The following is a 22,045-nucleotide window of genomic DNA, read 5'->3' on the forward strand; positions in this document are numbered from 1 at the left end:
AATTGCATGCTCTATCTGGATCACAAAAGAAAAAAATTGGGTTCAGTGTCCCTTTAACCATGTGACATGATTAAGGGTTAATGCCCAAAATGTTGTCTGTCTTATGCTGTGGAACTTAATAAACAAATTGAAAGATATTGGAGTAAGGACTGCGGTGCAGAGCCCTTGACAGAGTTGCACCCTTATATATTATACACAGGTGATGGACAGTTGAGTCTTGTAAGATCCCCATACACAGGCTTGGGAATCCACTTCTCTGCTAGTCTGTGGGGCAAGAAGTAGGGTCTACGATTGTCTGTATTACCTGACCATTAAAAGAAAAAGAAAAAACAGACTTGCCTAGAAGAGTGCTAGCTTGGAGAGATGTAATCTGCATAGAATTTTGAAAACATCCAGAGGAAATAAAGTAATGCTTGCATTTTGCTTCTTCGTCTTTTGGAGTAATTTGTTAATTTAAAATGAAATAAAATGCATCAAAGACTAATCTGGCCTTTAGAGAAACGTATCTATTGTAGCAAATTTTACTATTTTAGCATTGGTGAGAGTTCCAATAGAATTATGATTATGTATACCGGAAGCATTTGACTCTGACAGCTATGTTTGACTTAATCTATCTCAGACGCCTTTTGTAACCTCTGATGCTTATCTTTTCAGCTTTTTTAATTCTTTGCCTACCTCTAAATTATAGTCTAATGGACTTATACGTGGTGTTGGCTGCCAAGGACCTTCACCTTAAGACACTATCTTTTAACAAGAAAAAAAATATATCAGATTTCTATATTGATTGGTTACTAGCCACAGAATCCCCAATCTCTCTACCTTTTGCACATATATTCTGAGTTTATTAGGCAACTCCATTTACTGAAGGTTTTTAATCTTTCTATTTCCAGGGAATAGAACAATTGAAAAAGGAAGAGAGAAGATGGGCTAAAAAAACAAAATGGATGAATCTCAAAGCAGTGTTTGGCCATCCGTTCTCTATAGCGTGGCTAAGTCCATTAGCCACGCCAGAGCAGGGAAAAGCAGACCCTTACCAATATGTAGTCTGAGGAAGTGGCAGCATTGTCACATTATGATAAACACACCACAAAACTACTATTTGCCAGCTTGACGTTGAATGTTTTATTAAAAAAATAAATGAACTTTATTTTTTTAATGGCTGAAAGTTATGGTCAGGGAGGAGCTATCTCTCACCTTTCAAGTCACTTGAGGCTACATATTGATTTTCCTTTGCACATCATATCTCTGCTTTCTCTTCAACCACAAGAACTAAAACCAGCTTCTTCTGTGCTTCCTGCATAACCTGACTTGCTTCTGTCTACGACACTTTCTGCCATAGCTGACGGTGCCAACAAATCATTAACCTCTCACAGGACTCAAGCCTATGGACAACTCTTGGAATGTTTTGACTGTCAACTTGTTTACAACCCATGAGGATATTTCTTACTTGGTAGAAAAAGAGAAGATAGGCCTTGCATTCATTGTTGGAATGGCACAATGTTTTAAAATTGTAACTCCAAAAAAATCATTACATGTTAATGATGTAACATTAACCCAGAACTCCCTTTTTTATATGTCATACGTGTGTACTACAACAAAATTCAAGCAAATTATCTGACTAATTCTTTTGTGAAACTATAGCATGATGGTTTTGATTGATATCCGATATTTAGAGATGAGAGAAAATTATTTTTAATGGTTGAAGTTTTCACAAGGAAGATGAAATCCATGTGTTCCAATCATTTTATGTCTCACCAATGAAAATACTGAACATTGGACCTAAGACAGGGGGCATGTTCACCAGTGTCGACATAGATTAAAACAAAATAAAATGTTTCTATTGGTCTAAACTGCATTTCTCAATAGACAACTGTACAATTTTGATCATTTATTTGTATAACCCAACTGGTATTTGTTTGGTCTTCCCTAGATTAAGACTGTCATAGTAAATATACAATATTATTATGCTAATAACACTGGAGCGTCGTTATTAAAACACATACTGTTTTGTTTTAATCGTATCTGATTTTGGGCTTCCAGTGTTTATTTAATGTTGAGTAGTGTTCATAGTCGTTTCTCTGTATCTTATAAAATATATGGTGTGTTGCATGGTTTTCCATGTACTATAATCAGTGTTCTCCACAGATAGTTTTGCCAGCTGGTTAGGCCGGGTAATACTTTGTTACATTATAACATTTTCTGCTATCCAAAGCACAAATTAATTGCATAATTTAACATCAATTTATTTAATGATAATTTGTGCAATTGGCTTACATTTTAGCCAGGTGCTCAGTAAAATCGACCAGGTGGTCTTCCCATTAAAAACTCCTGTGGAGAACACTAATGATATTACAATTGGTTATTGTTGATTAAATATGGGCTTAAATAATAATGGTATAGAGGATGCTTTTGCTTATCCTAGAAAACAGTCAAAAATTTTACTCTTCTCTCACACATTCTCAGCCAGAACGTTTTTTTTTTTTGCAATCGGCTATAATGAAGCAGTATTACAAAAATTAAACTACTGTGAATTGGTTAGCAATCATATTATCTCATAGAGCAATCATTTTATAGCTACTTGAACAAAATTAAAAGCAATGGAGTAGAGTTAAAGGGACATGAAATCCAAACATTTTCTTTCATGATTCAAACAGAGAATACAATTTTAAACGACTTTCCAATTTACTTCTATTATCTAATTCACTTAGTTATCTTGGTATCCTTTGTCGGAAAGCATACCTAGGTAGGCTCAGGATCTGGGAGCTAGCTGGTGATTGGTGGCTACACATATATACCTCTTATCTTTTGGCTTACCGATATGTTTAGCTAGTTCCCAGGATACCAAGAGAATGAAGCAAGATTGATAATAGAAATAAATTAAAAAGCTGTTTAAAATGGTATGTTCTATCTGAATAAGGAAAGAAACATTTTGGATTTCATGTCCCTTTAAAGCAGGGATAGGGAACCATTTCCAATGATGCTCAACTGGACTTCAGAGTGCCTAAGCATCATGGGTAATGTAGTTCTGAAACATCAGGAGTGCCAAGGTTCTCCATCCCTGCTTTAAAGTAAACACCACATGACAGTAATAACAGGGAGACTGGACTAATTAAAAAGGATATAGATACCCCAGCATATTATTTTACAGCAGTACAAAATACTTTTACACTATTCTTTTTATATTTTTGTGTTCTTCCTTCAAGGGATATAAAACAGTAAATACCTGTTAGACATAATGACTTATTAGCCTTAGACTAATAAGTGGATATATTTTTACAATTATATTCATTTTTTAAATATTAAAGATAAAGGTATAGAGTTTTAGTCTCTATAAAGTAATAGGCACCCCATGTTTAAACTAGTTTTCTATTTAGCTCTGTCTTTTGCTGAGAACAATTATAGAGAGAGAGAGAGAGATAAATCAGGCAATAAAATAGAACTTGTGCAAACAAGGTTGTATGGAAAACCTGTTAAATAATCTTATGTTCCACACAACTTTGTTTGGACAGTCTCTTCTATTGCCTGTTTTATTTTTTTAATTAAATGTTTTATGCTAGAAAGTGGGATAATGGAAAACTTAAGTTCAAACAGGGCAGTGTTAATTACTTTATAGAAACTCAGTGGAAGTTCGAAAACCAACAATGTTTAGAGTGAAATTACAGAAAAAGTGGACAAAATACACAATGACAGTTTAATTAAACATTTTAGATTACCATCTCATACTATTTAATATCCCTTTAATTAAGAAATAGTCACTATATATCAAGCTCCTGGTGCTAATCTGTAAATTTACAAGAGTGCTGGCAGTTAGATCCCCTCTGTGCAGTGGCTTGATACACTGTTTGCTTAGTATACTATGTTACTTAAAGGGACAGTCAACACCAGAATTTTTGTTGTTTAAATAGGTAGATAATCCCTTTATTACCCATTCCCCAGTTTTGCATAACCAACACAGTTATACTAATATACGTTTTACCTCTATAATTACCTTGTATCTAAGCCTCTGCAAACTTCCCCCTTATTTCAGTTCTTTTGACAGACTTACATTTTAGCCAATCAGTGCTCACTCCTAGGAGCTTCACGTACATGAGCTCAATGTTATCTATATGAAACACATGAACTAATGCCCTCTAGTGGTGAAAAACTGTCAAATGCAGAGGCGGCCTTCAAGGTCTAAGAAATTAGCATATGAACCTCCTAGGTTTAGCTTTCAACTAAGAATAGCAAGAGAACAAAGCAAAATTGGTGATAAAAGTAAATTGGAAAGTTGTTTAAAATGACATGCCCTATTTAAATCAAGAATGTTTTTTTTGGACTTGTCTGTCCCTTTAAGTTATCCAAAGCACACTTTAATTGCATAAACATAAATTGATTTAATGATAATGTGTGCAACAAACATTGAAAAATCAAAACAATATATCTAATTTTAGCTGAATAAAGGCTTAAATTTTAGCCAGATGGTCAGTAAAATCAGCTGGGTGGTATACCCATTAAGGGGCAGATTATGAGTAGCAAGATAACGGTTGCACGCAAGCGATCTCGGATTTATCACGGCTATTTGCGCGCATTGAATGTAGCGCACATATTAAGTTGGAATTAAAGACAATCGCTTGAGCACAATTGAATTTAATGCGCGTTGGGATAGTGCAACCTCAGAGCTCTGGTTAACTGTTACGCTTGAATAAAAAGTGTCACAAAACATATCAAAAATACATTTAAAAGTAGTTACACTCATAATAACACTATCTAATAAAAAAATTATTTAAAAAATATTGCATAAAAAAGTTCTAAGGGCTCAAAGATATAAGGTTTCAGGTGTTAGGGAAAAAAGGACTGCAAAATCCTTTAACAAAGAGATGCATACATATACATGTCTATGTGCATGTATGGGTATATATATATATATATATATATATATATATATATATATGTACAGATGTATCTATGTGTGTGTGTATATATATATATATATATATATATATACATATGTAAGTGAATTGCGGTATTCAAAGTTCGGCTTTTTGCGCGCGTTGGTTTAGCGCACAAGCAAAAACTTTTTACTTTCAACTTGTAATACAACCACATCCCGACGCGCAAAAAAAGTTTTTACTTCTAGCAGTTAGCGCGGGAGCAATAAATAGCGCTCCACTCGTAATCTAGCACTAAATAGGTCCTGGGGAGGACACTTCAGTACAATGTACATAAAATCTTTATTTTGCCTAGTTTTCTGGTTATTTAGTATATTTACTCGAAATTGTGTGTTTTCTCTACTCACCCCAGAGAGATTGTAGTATATTCGTCAAACTTAAAGGGCTCGATTTAGCAAGCTGAGGTAGACATATACGTGCCCCTGTCCCACCGCAGCTCGCCTCTAGCGGTCCGAATTCTCTTGGAGGAATTCAGCATTGCACACAAGCGCTATTTTGCGCTCACGTGCAATCACGCGCAGGCAGGAGCTGTCAATCTCCCCGGTTTAGAAAAGACCAGGGAGATTGAATTGCGCCAAGCAAGAGGTGGCGAAGAGGTCAGCAAAGCAGTGGTCTGATGACCGCTGCTTGTTAAATACGGCGTGCAGGTTCTCGTGTGAGAACCTGCAGCCATAGGGGCTCAAAGGCTGGCGAAAGCCTTTGATAAATCGACCCCAAAGTGATAGTAAATCCTATCGTTTTTTGAAATGCTAGGATTTATTAGTGGAACAAATAAAGGTGACTTTCAGTCATGAAGAATGCTATTTTTCAGTGAGGTGACGTTTCCACCTCTTATCCAATAGCTGTGCAGTCCAGCTGGAATTATGCAGGATAGCTAGCACGCTATTGGCTAAAATCACCCCAGTGATAAATAGCGTTCTGCCGTGGGCTGCCTGAGGCGCTCAGCACGGCGAACGCTGCAAACAAATAAAGGAACTTTCAGCATGAAGTATATTATATTTCATGACTGAAAGTCCCCTTTATTTGCTGCAATGGTAAATTCTAGCGTTTCACAAACGCTAGGATTTACTATCACTTTAATATATTGCAGTGAACTGGAAATGCACAGGAGTATATTTTTGCAGTATGCTTAGAACATGCACTTAATTAAATTTGAAATTAGATTTCATTAACTTTTATGTTCAGTTAAATATGTTGCAACATTTTACACAGAAAATACTTAAAGTGAAAGACAATCCTAGCGTTGTACAAATGCTAGGATTGACTATTGAAACAAATAAAGGGGACTTTCATTCATGAAGTATAAGATATTTTGTTAAGAGGTGACATCTTCACCTCTTAGTCTATAGCCATGCAGTAAATCTGGTTTGGCGCCCATGGGAGCCAGATTTACCGCACGGCTATTGGCTAAGAGGTGAAAATGTCACCTCTTAGCAAAAAAAAATTTAGCCGTGGTCTGCTGTAGCAGCTAAGAACGGCGATCGATTTAAACAAATAAAGGAGCTTTCTACATAAAGTATCTTATACTTCATGAACAAAAGTCCCCTTTATTTGTTTCAATAGTAAATCCTAGCGTTTGTACAATGCTAGGATTGACTCACTTTAAATAAATGTATAACTCAAGAGAGGGAAAGGAGACAAGATAAATATTTAAAGGGACTAAAGTCAAAATTAATCTTTCATGAATCAGAGCATGTCATTTTAAACGTTCCAATTTACTTCTATTATATAATTTACTTTGTTCCCTTAGCATCCTTTGATGAAAGGCATACCTAGGTAGGATTAGGAACAGCTGGGATCTAGCTGCTGATCGATGGATGCACATATATGCCTCTTGTCATTTGTTGTCAAGCTGATAGGTTCAACTAGCTTCCAGTAGTGCATTGCTAATTCTTCAACAAAGGATGCAAAGAGAATGAAGCAAGTTTAATAACAGAAATTGGAAAGTTGTTTAAAATTGTATATTGTATCTGAATCATTAATGAAAAAATTTGAGTTTCATATCTCTTTAAGAAAAAAATTCAAAGGGTATTATAGCTCATTATTCATTATAGCTTATTGTGTAGAAAAATGTAATGTTAGCTTTTCCTTTATAATTTAATTTTTAAAGCCTGATATTTCTTTTTGACAGCAGTAGTTTCAGAACAAAGCATACAAGCCGGGTTGTAGATTTTATTGCTGCCCTAGAAGTAAACCCAAATGCACATGGTCTGAATGCCCGCACCATCATTGTGTTAAAAACTTATCAAAGGGATATGAAACCCAAATTTTTTTTGCACTGTTCAGATAGAGCATGCAATTTTAAGCAACTTTCTAGTTTACTCCTATTATCAATTTTTCTTTGTTCTCTTAGTATCTTTATTTGAAAAGCAGAAATTTAAGCTTAGGAGTTGGACCATTTTTGATTCAGCACCTGGGTAGTGCTTTCTGATTGGTGGCTAAATGAAGCCACCAATCCACAAACGCTACCCAGGGTACTGAACCAAAAATGGGCCGGCTTTTAAGCTTACATTCCTACTGTTTAAAATAAAGATACCAAGAGAACAATGAAAAATGTATAATAGGAGTAAATTCGAAAGATGCTTAAAATTGCATGCTCTATCTGAATCATGAATGAAAAAAATTGGGTTTAATATCCCTTTAAGTCAATGATAAGCAAGTTTCCACTTAGGGCCACATTTCTGAGTCATAGATTGGGCCACAGAGTGCCTTAACTTATATATAAGTCCAGCACCATAAGTGATCAGAACTGTGTATGGAAAGAAAAAGGAATATTGAGCTGGAGGTAAGTTGGTAAAATGGTGTGTTTTGGGCATCCTGATTTGTGCCAAGATAAAGGGTGGTGATTGCACAAGAAGTGGGCCAACCTGTGACGTCCATTTGACTTCCACTATTTTAGGAGCAAGAAAAGACTTGGACATATAGAACCATGAGCATCTCGCTCAAGGTGATATAAATTGTTGGAATCAGGTTTCCCATTACACAGTTGTTAAGGTTTCCTACAATCACAATTTCCGTTCCTTCTGTGCTTAAATGTCTCCCAGTGTTACCAACAAACAATTGCATGCTAGTGTTATCTCTCAATTCTTCATGCAGTTGTCTTGTCTAATAAATCTAGTTTAAAATGTGGGTTTAGAAATAATGTTCGTTTTAGATTTACCGTTTCTTCAATATCTATATATTCTGGATATTTTATGTCGGCTTAATGTTGCAGTAAAAGTTGTTTCTAGCATTTTGAGTTTTTTTTATACAAGCAATGTGAATAGATGTAAAGACGTATATAAATATATACACACATTTATATAAAATATATTTATGTATTATTATACATGTATATTCTACAAGAAAACAACACATTCCATTCATAAATGCTTTTTCTCCAACATAGGTGTGTCCGGTCCACGGCGTCATCCTTACTTGTGGGATATTCTCCTCCCCAACAGGAAATGGCAAAGAGCCCAGCAAAGCTGGTCACATGATCCCTCCTAGGCTCCGCCTACCCCAGTCATTCTCTTTGCCGTTGTACAGGCAACATCTCCACGGAGATGGCTTAGAGTTTTTTAGTGTTTAACTGTAGTTTTTATTATTCAATCAAGAGTTTGTTATTTTAAAATAGTGCTGGTATGTACTATTTACTCAGAAACAGAAAAGAGATGAAGATTTCTGTTTGTATGAGGAAAATGATTTTAGCACCGTAACTAAAATCCATGGCTGTTCCACACAGGACTGTTGAGAGCAATTAACTTCAGTTGGGGGAACAGTGTGCAGTCTCTTACTGCTTGAGGTATGACACATTCTAACAAGACGATGTAATGCTGGAAGCTGTCATTTTCCCTATGGGATCCGGTAAGCCATGTTTATTAAGATAGTAAATAAGGGCTTCACAAGGGCTTATTAAGACTGTAGACTTTTTCTGGGCTAAATCGATTCATTATTAACACATATTTAGCCTTGAGGAATCATTTATTCTGGGTATTTTGATATGATTATATCGGCAGGCACTGTTTTTAACACCTTATTCTTTAGGGGCTTTCCCTAATCATAGTCAGAGCCTCATTTTCGCGCCGGTATGGCGCACTTGTTTTTGAGGACAGCATGGCATGCAGCTGCATGTGTGTGGAGCTCTGATACATAGAAAAGTCTTTCTGAAGGCATCATTTGGTATCGTATTCCCCTTTGGGCTTGGTTGGGTCTCAGCAAAGCAGATTCCAGGGACTGTAAAGGGGTTAAATATAAAAACGGCTCCGGTTCCGTTATTTTAAGGGTTAAAGCTTCCAAATTTGGTGTGCAATACTTTTAAGGCTTTAAGACACTGTGGTGAAATTTTGGTGAATTTTGAACAATTCCTTCATACTTTTTCGCAATTGCAGTAATAAAGTGTGTTTAGTTTAAAATTTAAAGTGACAGTAACGGTTTTATTTTAAAACGTTTTTTGTGCTTTGTTATCAAGTTTATGCCTGTTTAACATGTCTGAACTACCAGATAGATTGTGTTCTGACTGTGGGGAAACCAAGGTTCCTTCTCATTTAACTATATGTATTTTATGTCATAAAAAATTTTTTAGTAAAAATGATGCCCAATATGATTCCTCAAGTGAGGGGAGTAAGCATGGTACTGCATCATCCCCCCCTTCGTCTACACCAGTCTTGCCCATACAGGAGGCCCCTAGTACATCTAGTGCGCCAATACTCCTTACTATGCAACATTTAACGGCTGTAATGGATAATTCTATCAAACACATTTTAGCCAATATGCCCACTTATCAGTGAAAGCGCGACTGCTCTGTTTTAGAAAATTCTGTAGAGCATGAGAACGCTGATGATATGGTTTCTGAAGGGCCCCTACACCAGTCTGAGGGGGCCAGGGAGGTTTTGTCTGAGGGAGAAATTTCAGATTCAGGAAACATTTCTCAACAAGCTGAACCTGATGTGATTACTTTTAAATTTAAGTTGGAACATCTCCGCGCTCTGCTTAAGGAGGTGTTATCCAATTTGGATGATTGTGATTATCTGGTCATTCCAGAACCACTATGTAAAATGGAAAAGTTCTTAGAGGCCCCGGGGCCCCCCGAAGCTTTTCCTATATCCAAGCGGGTGGCGTACATTGTTAGTAAAGAATGGGACAGGCCCGGTATACCTTTAGTACCTCCCCCCATATTTATAAAATTGTTTTCCTATAGTCGACCCCAGAAAGGACTGATGGCAGACAGTCCCCAAGGTCGAGGGGGCGGTTTCTACTCTACACAAGCGCGCCACTATACCCATAGAAGATAGTTGTGCTTTCCAAGATCCTATGGATAAAAAATTAGAAGGTCTGCTAAAGATGTTTGTTCAGCAAGGTTCCCTTCTACAACCAATTGCATGCATTGTCCCTGTCACTGCAGCCGCGTGTTTCTAGTTTGATGAGCTAGGAAAGGCGATTATTAGTAATTCTTCTTCTTATGAGGAGATTATGGACAGAATTCGTGCTCTTAAATTGGCTAATTCTTTCACCCTAGACGCCACCTTGCAATTGGCTAGGTTAGCGGCGAAAAAATTCTGGGTTTGCTTTTGTGGCGCAGAGCGCTTTGGTTAAAATCTTGGGCAGCGGATGCGTCTTCCAAGAACAAATTGCTTGACATTCCTTTCAAGGGGAAAACACTCTTTGGCCCTGACTTGAAAGAGATTATCTCTGATATCACTGGGGGCAAGGGCCACGCCCTTCCTCAGGATAGGTCTTTTCAAGACCAAAAATAAACCTAAGTTTCGTCCCTTTCGCAGAAACGGATCAGCCCCAAGGGCTACGTCCTCTAAGCAGGAAGGTAATACTTCTCAAGCCAATCCAGCCTGGAGACCTATGCAAGGCTGGAACAAAGGAAAGCAGGCCAGGAAACCTGCCACTGCTACCAAGACAGCATGAAATGCGGGCCCCCGATCCGGGACCGGATCTGGTGGGGGGCAGACTCTCTCTCTTCGCTCAGGCTGGGGCAAGAGATGTTCTGGATCCTTGGGCGCTAGAAATAGTCTCCCAAGGTTATTCTCTGGAGTTCAAGGGGCTTCCTCCAAGGGGGAGGTTCCACAGGTCTCAGTTGTCTTCAGACCACATAAGAAGACAGGCATTCTTACATTGGGTAGAAGTCCTGCTAAAAATGGGAGTGATTCATCCTGTTCCATTAGGAGAACAAGGGATGGGGTTCTACTCCAATCTGTTCATAGTTCCCAAAAAAGAGGGAACGTTCAGACCAATCTTAGATCTCAAGATCTTGAACAAGTTTCTCAAGGTTCCATCGTTCAAGATGGAAACCATTCGAACACTCCTTCCTTCCATCCAGGAAGGTCAATTCATGACCAAGGTGGATTTCAAGGATGCGTATCTACATATTCCTATCCACAAGGAACATCATCGGTTCCTAAGGTTTGAATTCCTGGACAAGCATTTCCAGTTCGTGGCGTTTTCTTTCGGATTAGCCACTGCTCCTAGGATTTTCTCATAGGTACTAGGGTCCCTTCTGGCGGTGCTAAGACCAAGGGGCATTGCTGTAGTACCTTACTTGGACGACATTCTGATTCGAGCGTCGTCCCTTCCTCAAGTAAAGGCTCACACGGACATTGTCCTGGCCTTTCTCAGATCTCACGGATGGAAAGTGAACGTGGAAAAGAGTTCTCTATCTCCGTCAACGAGGGTTCCCTTCTTGGGAACTATAATAGACTCCTTAGAAATGAGGATTTTTCTGACAGAAGCCAGAAAAACAAACTCTTGTCGGATACTTCATTCCGTTCCTCTTCCTTCCATAGCGCAGTGCATGGAAGTGATAGGTTTGATGGTAGCGGCAATGGACATAGTTCCTTTTGTGCGCATTCATCTAAGACCATTACAACTGTTCATGCTCAGTCAGTGGAATGGGGACTATTCAGACTTGTCTCCGAAGATACAAGTAAATCAGAGGACCAGAGACTCATTCCGTTGGTGGCTGTCCCTGGACAACCTGTCACAAGGGATGACCTTCCGCAGACCAGAGTGGGTCATTGTCACGACCGACGCCAGTCTGATGGGCTGGGGCGCGGTCTGGGGATCCCTGAAAGCTCAGGGTCTTTGGTCTCGGGTAGAATCTCTTCTACCGATAAATATTCTGGAACTGAGAGCGATATTCAATGCTCTCAAAGCTTGGCCTCAGCTAGCGAGGGCCAAGTTCATACATCAACCATCAGGGGGGAACAAGGAGTTCCCTAGCGATGGAAGAAGTGACCAAAATCATTCTATGGGCGGAGTCTCACTCCTGCCACCTGTCTGCTATCCATATCCCAGGAGTGGAAAATTGGGAAGCGGATTTTCTGAGTCGTCAGACATTGCATCCGGGGGAGTGGGAACTCCATCCGGAAATCTTTGCCCAAGTCACTCAACCGTGGGGCATTCCAGACATGGATCTGATGGCCTCTCGTCAGAACTTCAGAGTTCCTTACTACGGGTACAGATCCAGGGATCCCAAGGCGGCTCTAGTGGATGCACTAGTAGCACCTTGGACCTTCAAACTAGCTTATGTGTTCCCGCCGTTTCCTCTCATCCCCAGGCTGGTAGCCAGGATCAATCAGGAGAGGGCGTCGGTGATTTTGATAGCTCCTGCGTGGCCACGCAGGACTTGGTATGCAGATCTGGTGAATATGTCATCGGCTCCACCATGGAAGCTACCTTTGAGACGAGACCTTCTTGTTCTAGGTCCGTTCGACCCACTCCAGCTGACTGCTTGGAGATTGAACGCTTGATCTTATCAAAGCGAGGGTTCTCAGATTCTGTTATTAATACTCTTGTTCAGGCCTGAAAGCCTGTAACCAGAAAAATTACCACATAATTTGGTATATCTGTTGGTGTGAATCTGCAGGATTCCCTTGGGACAAGGTTAAGATTCCTAAGAGTCTATCCTTCCTTCGAGAAGGATTGGAAAAAGGATTATCTGCAAGTTCCTTGATGGGACAGATTTCTGCCTTGTCTGTGTTACTTCACAAAAAGCTGGCAGCTGTGCCAGATGTTCTAGCCTTTGTTCAGGCTCTGGTTAGCATCAAGCCTGTTTACAAAATTTTGACTCCTCCTTGGAGTCTCAACCTAGTTCTTTCAGTTCTTTAGGGGGTTCCGTTTGAACCCTTACATTCCGTTGATATTAAGTTATTATCTTGGAAAGTTTTGTTTTTGGTTGCAATTTCTTCTGCTAGAAGAGTTTCAGAATTATCTGCTCTGCAGTGTTCTTCTCCTTATCTGGTGTTCCATGCAGATAAGGTGGTTTTGCGTACTAAACCTGGTTTTCTTCCAAAAGTTGTTTTCTAGCAAAAACATTAACCAGGAGATAGTTGTGCCTTCTTTGTGTCCTAATCCAGTTTCAAAGAAGGAACGTTTGTTGCACAACTTGGATGTAGTTCGTGCTCTAAAATTTTACTTAGCAGCTACTAAGGATTTCAGACAAACTTTGTCTTTGTTTGTTGTTTATTCTGGTAAACGGAGAGGTCAAAAAGCAACTTCTACCTCTCTCTCCTTCTGGATTAAAAGCATTATCCGATTGGCTTATGAGACTGCCGGACGGCAGCCTCCTGAAAGAATCACAGCTCACTCCACTAGGGCTGTGGCTTCCACATGGGCCTTCAAGAACGAGGCTTCTGTTGATCAGATATGTAAGGCAGCGACTTGGTCTTCACTGCACACTTTTTCTAAATTTTACAAATTTGATACTTTTGCTTCTTCTGAGGCTATTTTTGGGAGAAAGGTTTTGCAAGCCGTGGTGCCTTCCATTTAGGTGACCTGATTTGCTCCCTCCCTTCATCCGTGTCCTAAAGCTTTGGTATTGGTTCCCACAAGTAAGGATGACGCCGTGGACCGGACACACCAATGTTGGAGAAAACAGAATTTATGTTTACCTGATAAATTACTTTCTCCAACGGTGTGTCCGGTCCACGGCCCGCCCTGGTTTTTTTAATCAGGTCTGATAATTTATTTTCTTTAACTACAGTCACCACGGTAACATATGGTTTCTCCTATGCAAATATTCCTCCTTAACGTCGGTCGAATGACTGGGGTAGGCGGAGCCTAGGAGGGATCATGTGACCAGCTTTGCTGGGCTCTTTGCCATTTCCTGTTGGGGAGGAGAATATCCCACAAGTAAGGATGACGCCGTGGACCGGACACACCGTTGGAGAAAGTAATTTATCAGGTAAACATAAATTCTGTTTTTTCAGACTATTTTTAGACCTATTTTGAAAATAATTGTACCATATTTTTTTTATTTTCTTTTTTTTTTTGGTATAGTTTTGAAATGCAACTTTAAAAATTTAAAATTATTTTGATTGGTTTGAAAATGATAAAAAAAAATGTTGCCGGGTTGATTTAGACTTGAATAAACAATTTTATGGTGTAGGAAATCAAGATACTAGAATGTGAACTGAAAAGTGCATCTCATTTTAGCTCTGTACAGTAAATGCTTCCGTACTGAAAATGCAATAAAACTTTTTACTGTTAATGAGTCATTTGTCTTAAAGGACTAGATATTCTTGTTATATAATCAAAATATCTTGCTCACTTTTATTTTCATGATTTAAATTACTTACATGTTTTTTTAAGTTTTATCAATTCTCTTGGTTTCTGAGTTTTTTATGTTTTATGTTTGTTGGGGGGTTCTTTTAAACCTCTTTTCAACATTGGGGTTTATTTCAGTCAATCAGAATTTTCATTTAAAGCACATTTTATGATTTATAGTGGGGTGAATCCATCTTAAAGGGCCATAATACCCAAATGTTTAAACACTTGAAAGTGATGGAGCATAGCTGTAAAAAGCTGACTAGAAAATATCTCCTGAACATCTCCATGTAAAAAAGAAAGATATTTTACCTGAAAAGTTCCTCAGTAGCTACCTCCCATTGTAAAGGATTTCTAGGCAGCATTTTAGTGTGTCTGTCCTGGGACAGCTTAGGGGATGAGCCTCGTGAACTCTCATATGTTTTCACCAATTAGGTAAAGGAAGCTTACTATGAAATCTCATGAGAGTTAAGTCAAATCTCATGAGATCACAGTAAGAGTTCATGACCTCAGCACTGCTGATGCTGACTGGTTGCTGTTCATTTCTTCATTTTTTTTATTTTATTTTTACCTGCAGCTGGGAGCAGCTGAGTATAACTTTTTACACAGAACTTACTCTGCTGAGCTGAGGAGATTGTGAGGTAAAATATCTTCCTTTTTTACATAGAGATGCTCAGGTGATATTTTCCTGTCAGCTTTTTACAGTTATACTGCATCAGTTTCAAATGATTTAGCATATGAGTATAATGTCCCTTTAAGTGGTCTAACATAGGTTGCCTGACCATTTTTAATTTTCCTAATTTTGAGTGGTTACTTCTATGTATTGGTATTGCAAAACCTTTACTTGGTTTAAGCACAGTAGCCATCTTTGTGTCATGGTGCACAACAAATTTTGTTTATACAGATGTTTACGGAAACCTCAATATCTCAGCTTAGAATGGTGCTAGCTCCTTGAAACAACAACTGATGTCTAGAGCACATTACAAGGTACATGTACATATATAAACATTTTGCACATTCTTGATCCATATGCTGAGAATTGAAGTACCAATGTAATGATCAAGATCAAGTTTGCTTGATTTGAGATTCCACTGGTTACAGAGCTATGGCTAGTAGAAATATGGGGAAAAGCATATTTTTTTGAGAAATTAACAGATATAATATAAGCATTACAAATAATAAAAATGAACAGTATTTTAGAGTAATTTGTGTTTATGATTGACACACCACAAATTCACGCTACATTTTGGATTAGAAACTCTATTGCCGGAAATTCTGACACTTGCTGAACCTGTCCTTGAGTTTCAGTTCATGAAGTTCAGTTACTTCCTCTCTTTTATATATATTTATTTTCAACGTTTCAGAAATCCTACTTACTTTAGCTCTCAAAGCACTTTGTCTTTTATTTGCACTTACCTTCCTAATCTTGGATGCATGGAATACGCCAAGAGCAGCACAAGCGGAGTCAACCTTTTGAAGAGCATCTTCAGGCAATTCGTAGTCCTCCCTCTTCTCCATACATGTGTCTTTTTCACTAACAAACATTTTTGTAGCAGGTGGGACACAGTGACCTACCAGGGACAAGTTTTAGTGGATAGTTCTGATAGTTTGATATGTGCTCTAATCCAAGATATTACAACAACTGTAACCAAATGGGTGATATTTCAATAGAAATTTGTTTTTGTGGTATTTATAAACTGATGTAACATTATATCCTACCCTTAAATAAAGTAACTCCTTTTCTTCTGAACTGTAGTCACATACTCAAAGGATAAACAACACCATAGCTTTGTTTATTGAACACTGTATTTCCATATTTGGATACAATCTAGGCAAATAGGCATCACTTGAAACTAACACACTTCAGCTCCTAACATATAATTCACATGAATGCCGAATACACGACAAGCGTTGTCCACACACTTGCAGGTTTGAGCATGCCAAGATAAGTCTTCCTGCCCTAATGTCATGTTTGTGCCTGTACCAACCTGATAGATCATGCTTCACTGGTGCCAATATCAAATATAGTAACATTTTAGACCTCATTGACAATCCTAGACATAATTACTGTAAAATACTGTTAATTGTTGTGCTTATATTACATCCGTTCAAAAAGGCATGATTAAAAGTAGGCTTTCCCAAGATTTCTACTAGCCCTAGCTCTGTAACCAGTGGAGTCTCAAATTCAAACATTTTACAGCTACCATAGAGGACTATAACAATTTCAGGTTCCTATCTGGTCCTCATCCAGAGATAATCAACATGAAATCTAGTGGAAAGGCTACAAAATTATTGCACTTTGTCCCAATAATAAATAAGAGAAGTCTCAAACTTGAAATTTACTTTATGCACACTATACTTATGTAGGTGTCCCCTAAAAAAAAAATAATTAGGACTAATTCCCAAACCTTTCTCATTATAAATTGACCCTAAAAGTGGAACTTTCATCAATCTTTTTCATTACATTAGGGCTTAAATTCTAAGTCTATGGAACAAGAATGTGCAAAATGTTCATTTATATGCACCTTGTAATGTGCTCTAGACATCAGTTTTCATTCCAAGGAGCTAGGACCATCCTGCGCTGAGATATTGAGGTTTCCAGAAACATCTGTATAACCAAAATGTGTTGTGCACCATGATACAAAGATGGCTGATGTGGTTAAACCAAAAGAAAATGTTGGTTTTGAAATACCAATACATAGAGGTGATCACACACAAAAAAACTTGGCAATTATTGGACCCCATGAGATGGATTGACCCAATGGGGGTTTTAAATTCAAAGTACAAAATAACAGATTTATCTTCCCTCACCTAGGTAATGCTCACCAGGTGAGACTAATGGTGGAGAATGGAATTTATTGGCCAGTCCTTCTTTTACCACAATAAGACTAAGTCTCTGTTTTTCCCTTTGTAACCTTGTATCATTTCAGCTTACAAAATAAGAGAAAAGGGGTGGGGTATACAGAAGTAAATTTGAAGGCATCCAACAGCAGATTCCTTAATTTATTTAGGTTAGGTTATTTCCATCACATTGTAAAGGGGGTCAGATGCATTCTGTGGGTCTTTGCTTGTAGTAACCAAACGTTCTCACCGCCTCTAAACAAAAATTACAGCTCACAGTCAGATGTAGGTAATTTGTGCTTTACATGGATTCATCAAAGGCAAAAGGAACAGATTATTTAACAAGAAAAAAAAACTACTCTGTGTCAAGCATTTGAATAAAAAATAAGACAGGTAGAACAAATGCAAGTGGGCTACTGTTTGTGCAGTAAACGTTGCTGCAAATAAAGCATCTGTTTCAGCCTCTTTTATCATAACGGCTCCTCCCAGTTACTTAATTCTCTGTGTAAACCTTTAAATAAACTTTAGATATCATATATAATATATACAGGGTTTGATAAAAATTGCCCAAGAGCTAAGTGGTCCCATGAACTTTCTTAGTCGCCCACACTTTTCAACTCCAAATTTTCATGGTTATATGTAAACTTGTAATACGCAGTTATACACTTTTATTACACATTTGTATTAAGAATAAAACACTTTGTATATAGTTATACACTTATTAATAATGTAAACTTCTTCAGATGCCAGCAAGCTGAGGCAGGAACAGGCACACAGTCAGTCAGGGGCAGACACACATACAAACACTGTTCATATGCACACAAGCATCACACACAAACACTGCTCTCACACACACACCCCACCACAAACACTGCACACTTCACATACCACAAACACAGAGCACACACACATACAAAACACTGCTCATAAATACACACCTCATACATACAAACACAGTTCACATGCTCACACATATCACACACACCTCACATATACAAACACTGTTCACATGTGCACACACACACACACACCTTACACATACAAACACTATTTACATGCACTCACATATCACACACAAACACTGCTCACACGCACACCTCACACATACAAACACCGTTCACATGCGCACACACATATCACACACAAACACTGCTCACACACGCACACCTCACACATACACTGTTCACATGCGCACACACACCTCACACATACAACTTACACACAAACACTGCTCTCACATACACACACCTCACACATACAAACACTGTTCACATGCGCACATATATCACATACAAACACTGCTCACACATGCACACCTTACACACACAAACACTTCACATGTGTACACACACATCTCACACATAAACACTATTCACCTGCGCACACATATCACACACAAACACTGCTCACACATGCACACCTTACACACACACAAACACTTCACATGTGCACACACACATCTCACACATACAAACACTATTCACATGCGCACACAAACACTGCTCTCACATACAAACACTGTTCACATGCGCACACTGCTCACACAAGGTTATTATGAAAAGATTGCATTGAAATCATAAATGAGGATTTTATAAATAACAAAAGTAAATAAGCTGCTGTATCAGTACTCTGCAAGCAGTACATTTGTGCATCATGTGTACTTACCCCTCAATGCACTGGACAGCATGAACGAGTGAGGTGTGTTGTTTAGCTGCAGCGATCATACAGTTCTTCTGTACATAAAGGGAGGTGAGCCCTGGTGGAAGCCATCACAATTAGTAATAGAAGAAAAGTATCATAATAAAAAAAACAAATCGGCCTTTAACCACAGAAATACACAAGGAAGATTTAACACAATAAGTCTCCAGCACCATAACAACCTCTTACTGTAATGCTCGTGGGATATTTCCTTATCAGACCAAGCTTGGCCAGTAGTCTTCTTATCAGAGAATGGTCAGAGACAGGCAGAGTCCGGCAACAGAAAGGTAATCCAGCAGTATAACAGTTCAGGGGTAAACCAATAAAACGGTCAGGAACAGGCAGAGGTCAGCAACAAAAGTTAATCCAGCAGTTCAGGGGTAAACCAGTAGAATGGTCAGACAGGCAGAGTTCGGTAATGATAAGGCAATCCAGCAATACAAGGGTTAAACAGACAGTGTGGTCAGACAGGCAGAGTATAATAACTATATGGCAATACAAAGTAATACAGCACCCAGGAGCAGACACAGTAACACCTATACTTGGGCATAGATGAGAGCAACTGAGGTACTTACATAGGTGCAGGATTTGCGCCAAGAGAGCACAGGAAGTTCCGGACCGGTATCAGGATGACAGGGTATGCAGTGATGACGCCTGCTCCTGAAGCAACCGCCATGGCAATGGTTCAGAGTGGGGGCCAGAACCCGGAGAGCGGCATGACATAGCCCCCCACTCAAGGGTTCCCTCTGGGAACCAGAGTTGGTTTCAAAGGATGAGCGGCATGGAACTTGGAGACCAAAGATGGAGCATGCATGTCACGGGCAGGGACCCAGGAATGATCCACACAGAGTAACCCTTCCAGTGAATGAGGTATTGGAGCGGCCTGCGTTTAATTCTGAAGTCCAGGATCCTAGCAACCTCATACTCTGGTTCCCCTTGAATCATGAGTGGAGAAGGAGGACGTCTGAGACGAGTATACGTATTTACTTGTGATGTAGGGTTTGTGCAGGAAGATGTTAAAGACTGGGTGAATGTGCAAGGTCTTAGGCAAGACCACTCTGTAGGCAACAGGAGAAAGTCTTTTAAGGACCAATGTACTGAGGTCCTAATTTGTGACAAGGTTGACATAAGCATATATGTCGGGTAGAGACCCAGACATGATCACCTGCAGAAAAGGCACGAATATGAGCTTGATGATAATCAGAAAACCTCTTGTACCTGGGGATGGTAGAGCGTAACTGAGAGCGTATTCGTTGCCAATGGATGGTGAGGTCAGTGAAGCCATGCTCTGCAGCAGGAACTCCCGGGGATTGAGCATAAAGAGGAAAAACACGAGGTTGATAACCAGCTGCGGTCTGGAAAGGAGAGCATTGTAGAGAAGAATGCCAATGAGTGTTCTTTGCCAGTTCAGCTAGGGGTAACAAGCCAGACCAATTGGTATGCTGTGAATTGACATATACTCTGAGATAAGCTTCAAGATCCTGATTGGTCCTTCCCGTTAGTCTGGGGGTGATAACCAGAGCACAAAGAAACAGTGGTTCTAAGCAATTTGCAAAAGCTTCTCCAAAAGGTACAAATAAATTGAGGGCCTCTGTCAGAGACGATATTCACGGGTATACCATGGAGCCGTACCACGTGTAAAAGAAAAAGAGTGGACAATTCTTGGGCTGTAGGTAACTTAGGTAAAGGTACAAAATGAGCAAGTTTGGAGAATTGATTCACAATTACCCACATCGTAATTCCTTTCTGCAGGAGTGAATCACTTGGAGAAAAAAAAAAGGGTGCAATTTGGAGGTTAAATGGTCCCTTTGGGTTAAGACTGCACCAGCTCCTATTTCGAAGGCATCAACTTCTAAAGTGAACTGCAGATTAGGATGGCGGAGCACAGGAGCAGAACAAAAGATCTTTTTCAGATAAGAGAGAGAATCCACAGCTACAGGAGGTAAATTCTTGCAGTCTCTGTTTTGTTTAGTCAGCTCAGTGAATGGAGCAACTATTTGGGAGACGTTCTTTATAAACTTGTGATAATAGTTGGAGAACCCCAAGAATCTCTGTAGTTCTTTTAATGAGGTGGGTTGAGGCCATTCCAGAACTGCAGTTAACTTTGTAGGATCCATGGCAAAACCTTCCTTCGAGATGACATAGCCAAGGAACTGGATCTGGATGACAGTGCGATTAAGGAGGTCACAGAAGACATTCTTGACAAATGCTTGGAAGACAGCAGGGGCATTACACAGCCCAAAAGGCATTATGAGGTATTCGTAATGCCCTGATCTTGTGTTGAAGGCAATCTTCCATTCATGTCCCGGGAAGATACTAATGAGATTGTACGCCCCACGTAGGTCCAGTTTTGTAAAGTAGCGAGCATCTTGGAGCGAATCATATAGTTCAGTGATCAAAGGAATAGGATAACGATTCTTAATAGTGATGTTGTTTAGGGTTCTGTAGTCAATACAGGGTCTGAGACCACCATCCTTTTTACTGACAAAAAAGAAGCCAGCCCCCGGCAGGAGAGGAGGATGGGCGAATAAAACCTTTAGCTAGGTTCTCTTGGATATATTCCTCCATGGCCTTGGTTTCAGCTTTGGAGAGCAGATAAGTCCTCCCTTTAGGAAGTGGGGCTCCAGGAAAAAGGTACAAAAAGGACGGTGAGGTGGCAGCACATCAGCTGCTTTCTTTTCAAAAGCATCTGTAAAGTCTGCATAAACTGAGGGAAGGCTTGAAGGGGTCTGAAGGCTGGCTATAGGGACAAGATGCAGCAAAGTAACCTTAGCCAGGCAGGAGTGAAAACAGGATTTACCCCAGGAGGCCAACTGTCCCTCAGTCCAGTCGAACTGAGGATTGTGTATACGAAGCCAAGGAAGACCAAGGATAACTGGTTGTGCAGGAGAATGAATAACATCGAACTGCAACTGTTCGGTATGTAGGACTCCCACAGTCATGGTTAGGGGTGCTGATTCTAAATGAATTAAACCTGATCCAAGGGGAGTGCCATCCAGAGTGGTTATTTTAAACATTGTTTTTTCTGAAGAAGAGGCAATCAT

At 39.3% G+C, this 22,045-nt stretch overlaps 1 protein-coding gene across 4 annotated transcripts in view; it reads left to right on the forward strand.

The window, feature by feature from the left end:
- Positions 1–22,045, forward strand: part of ZDHHC3 (zinc finger DHHC-type palmitoyltransferase 3) — a 161,695-nt gene that overhangs the window by 116,369 nt on the left and 23,281 nt on the right. Inside the window, exon 7 of one of the 4 annotated variants that reach the window (XM_053714466.1) lies at positions 891–2,021. The exons of the other annotated variants lie outside the window; for them this stretch is intronic. Within the exon in view, the coding sequence (XP_053570441.1) occupies positions 891–1,049 (159 nt within the window). The 3' untranslated portion in view covers positions 1,050–2,021. Of the gene's footprint in view, positions 1–890; positions 2,022–22,045 lie in introns of those variants that run through there. 4 annotated transcript variants of the gene reach the window in all.

This window comes from Bombina bombina, chromosome 5, assembly GCF_027579735.1.
Source record: "Bombina bombina isolate aBomBom1 chromosome 5, aBomBom1.pri, whole genome shotgun sequence".
Lineage (NCBI taxonomy): Eukaryota > Metazoa > Chordata > Amphibia > Anura > Bombinatoridae > Bombina > Bombina bombina.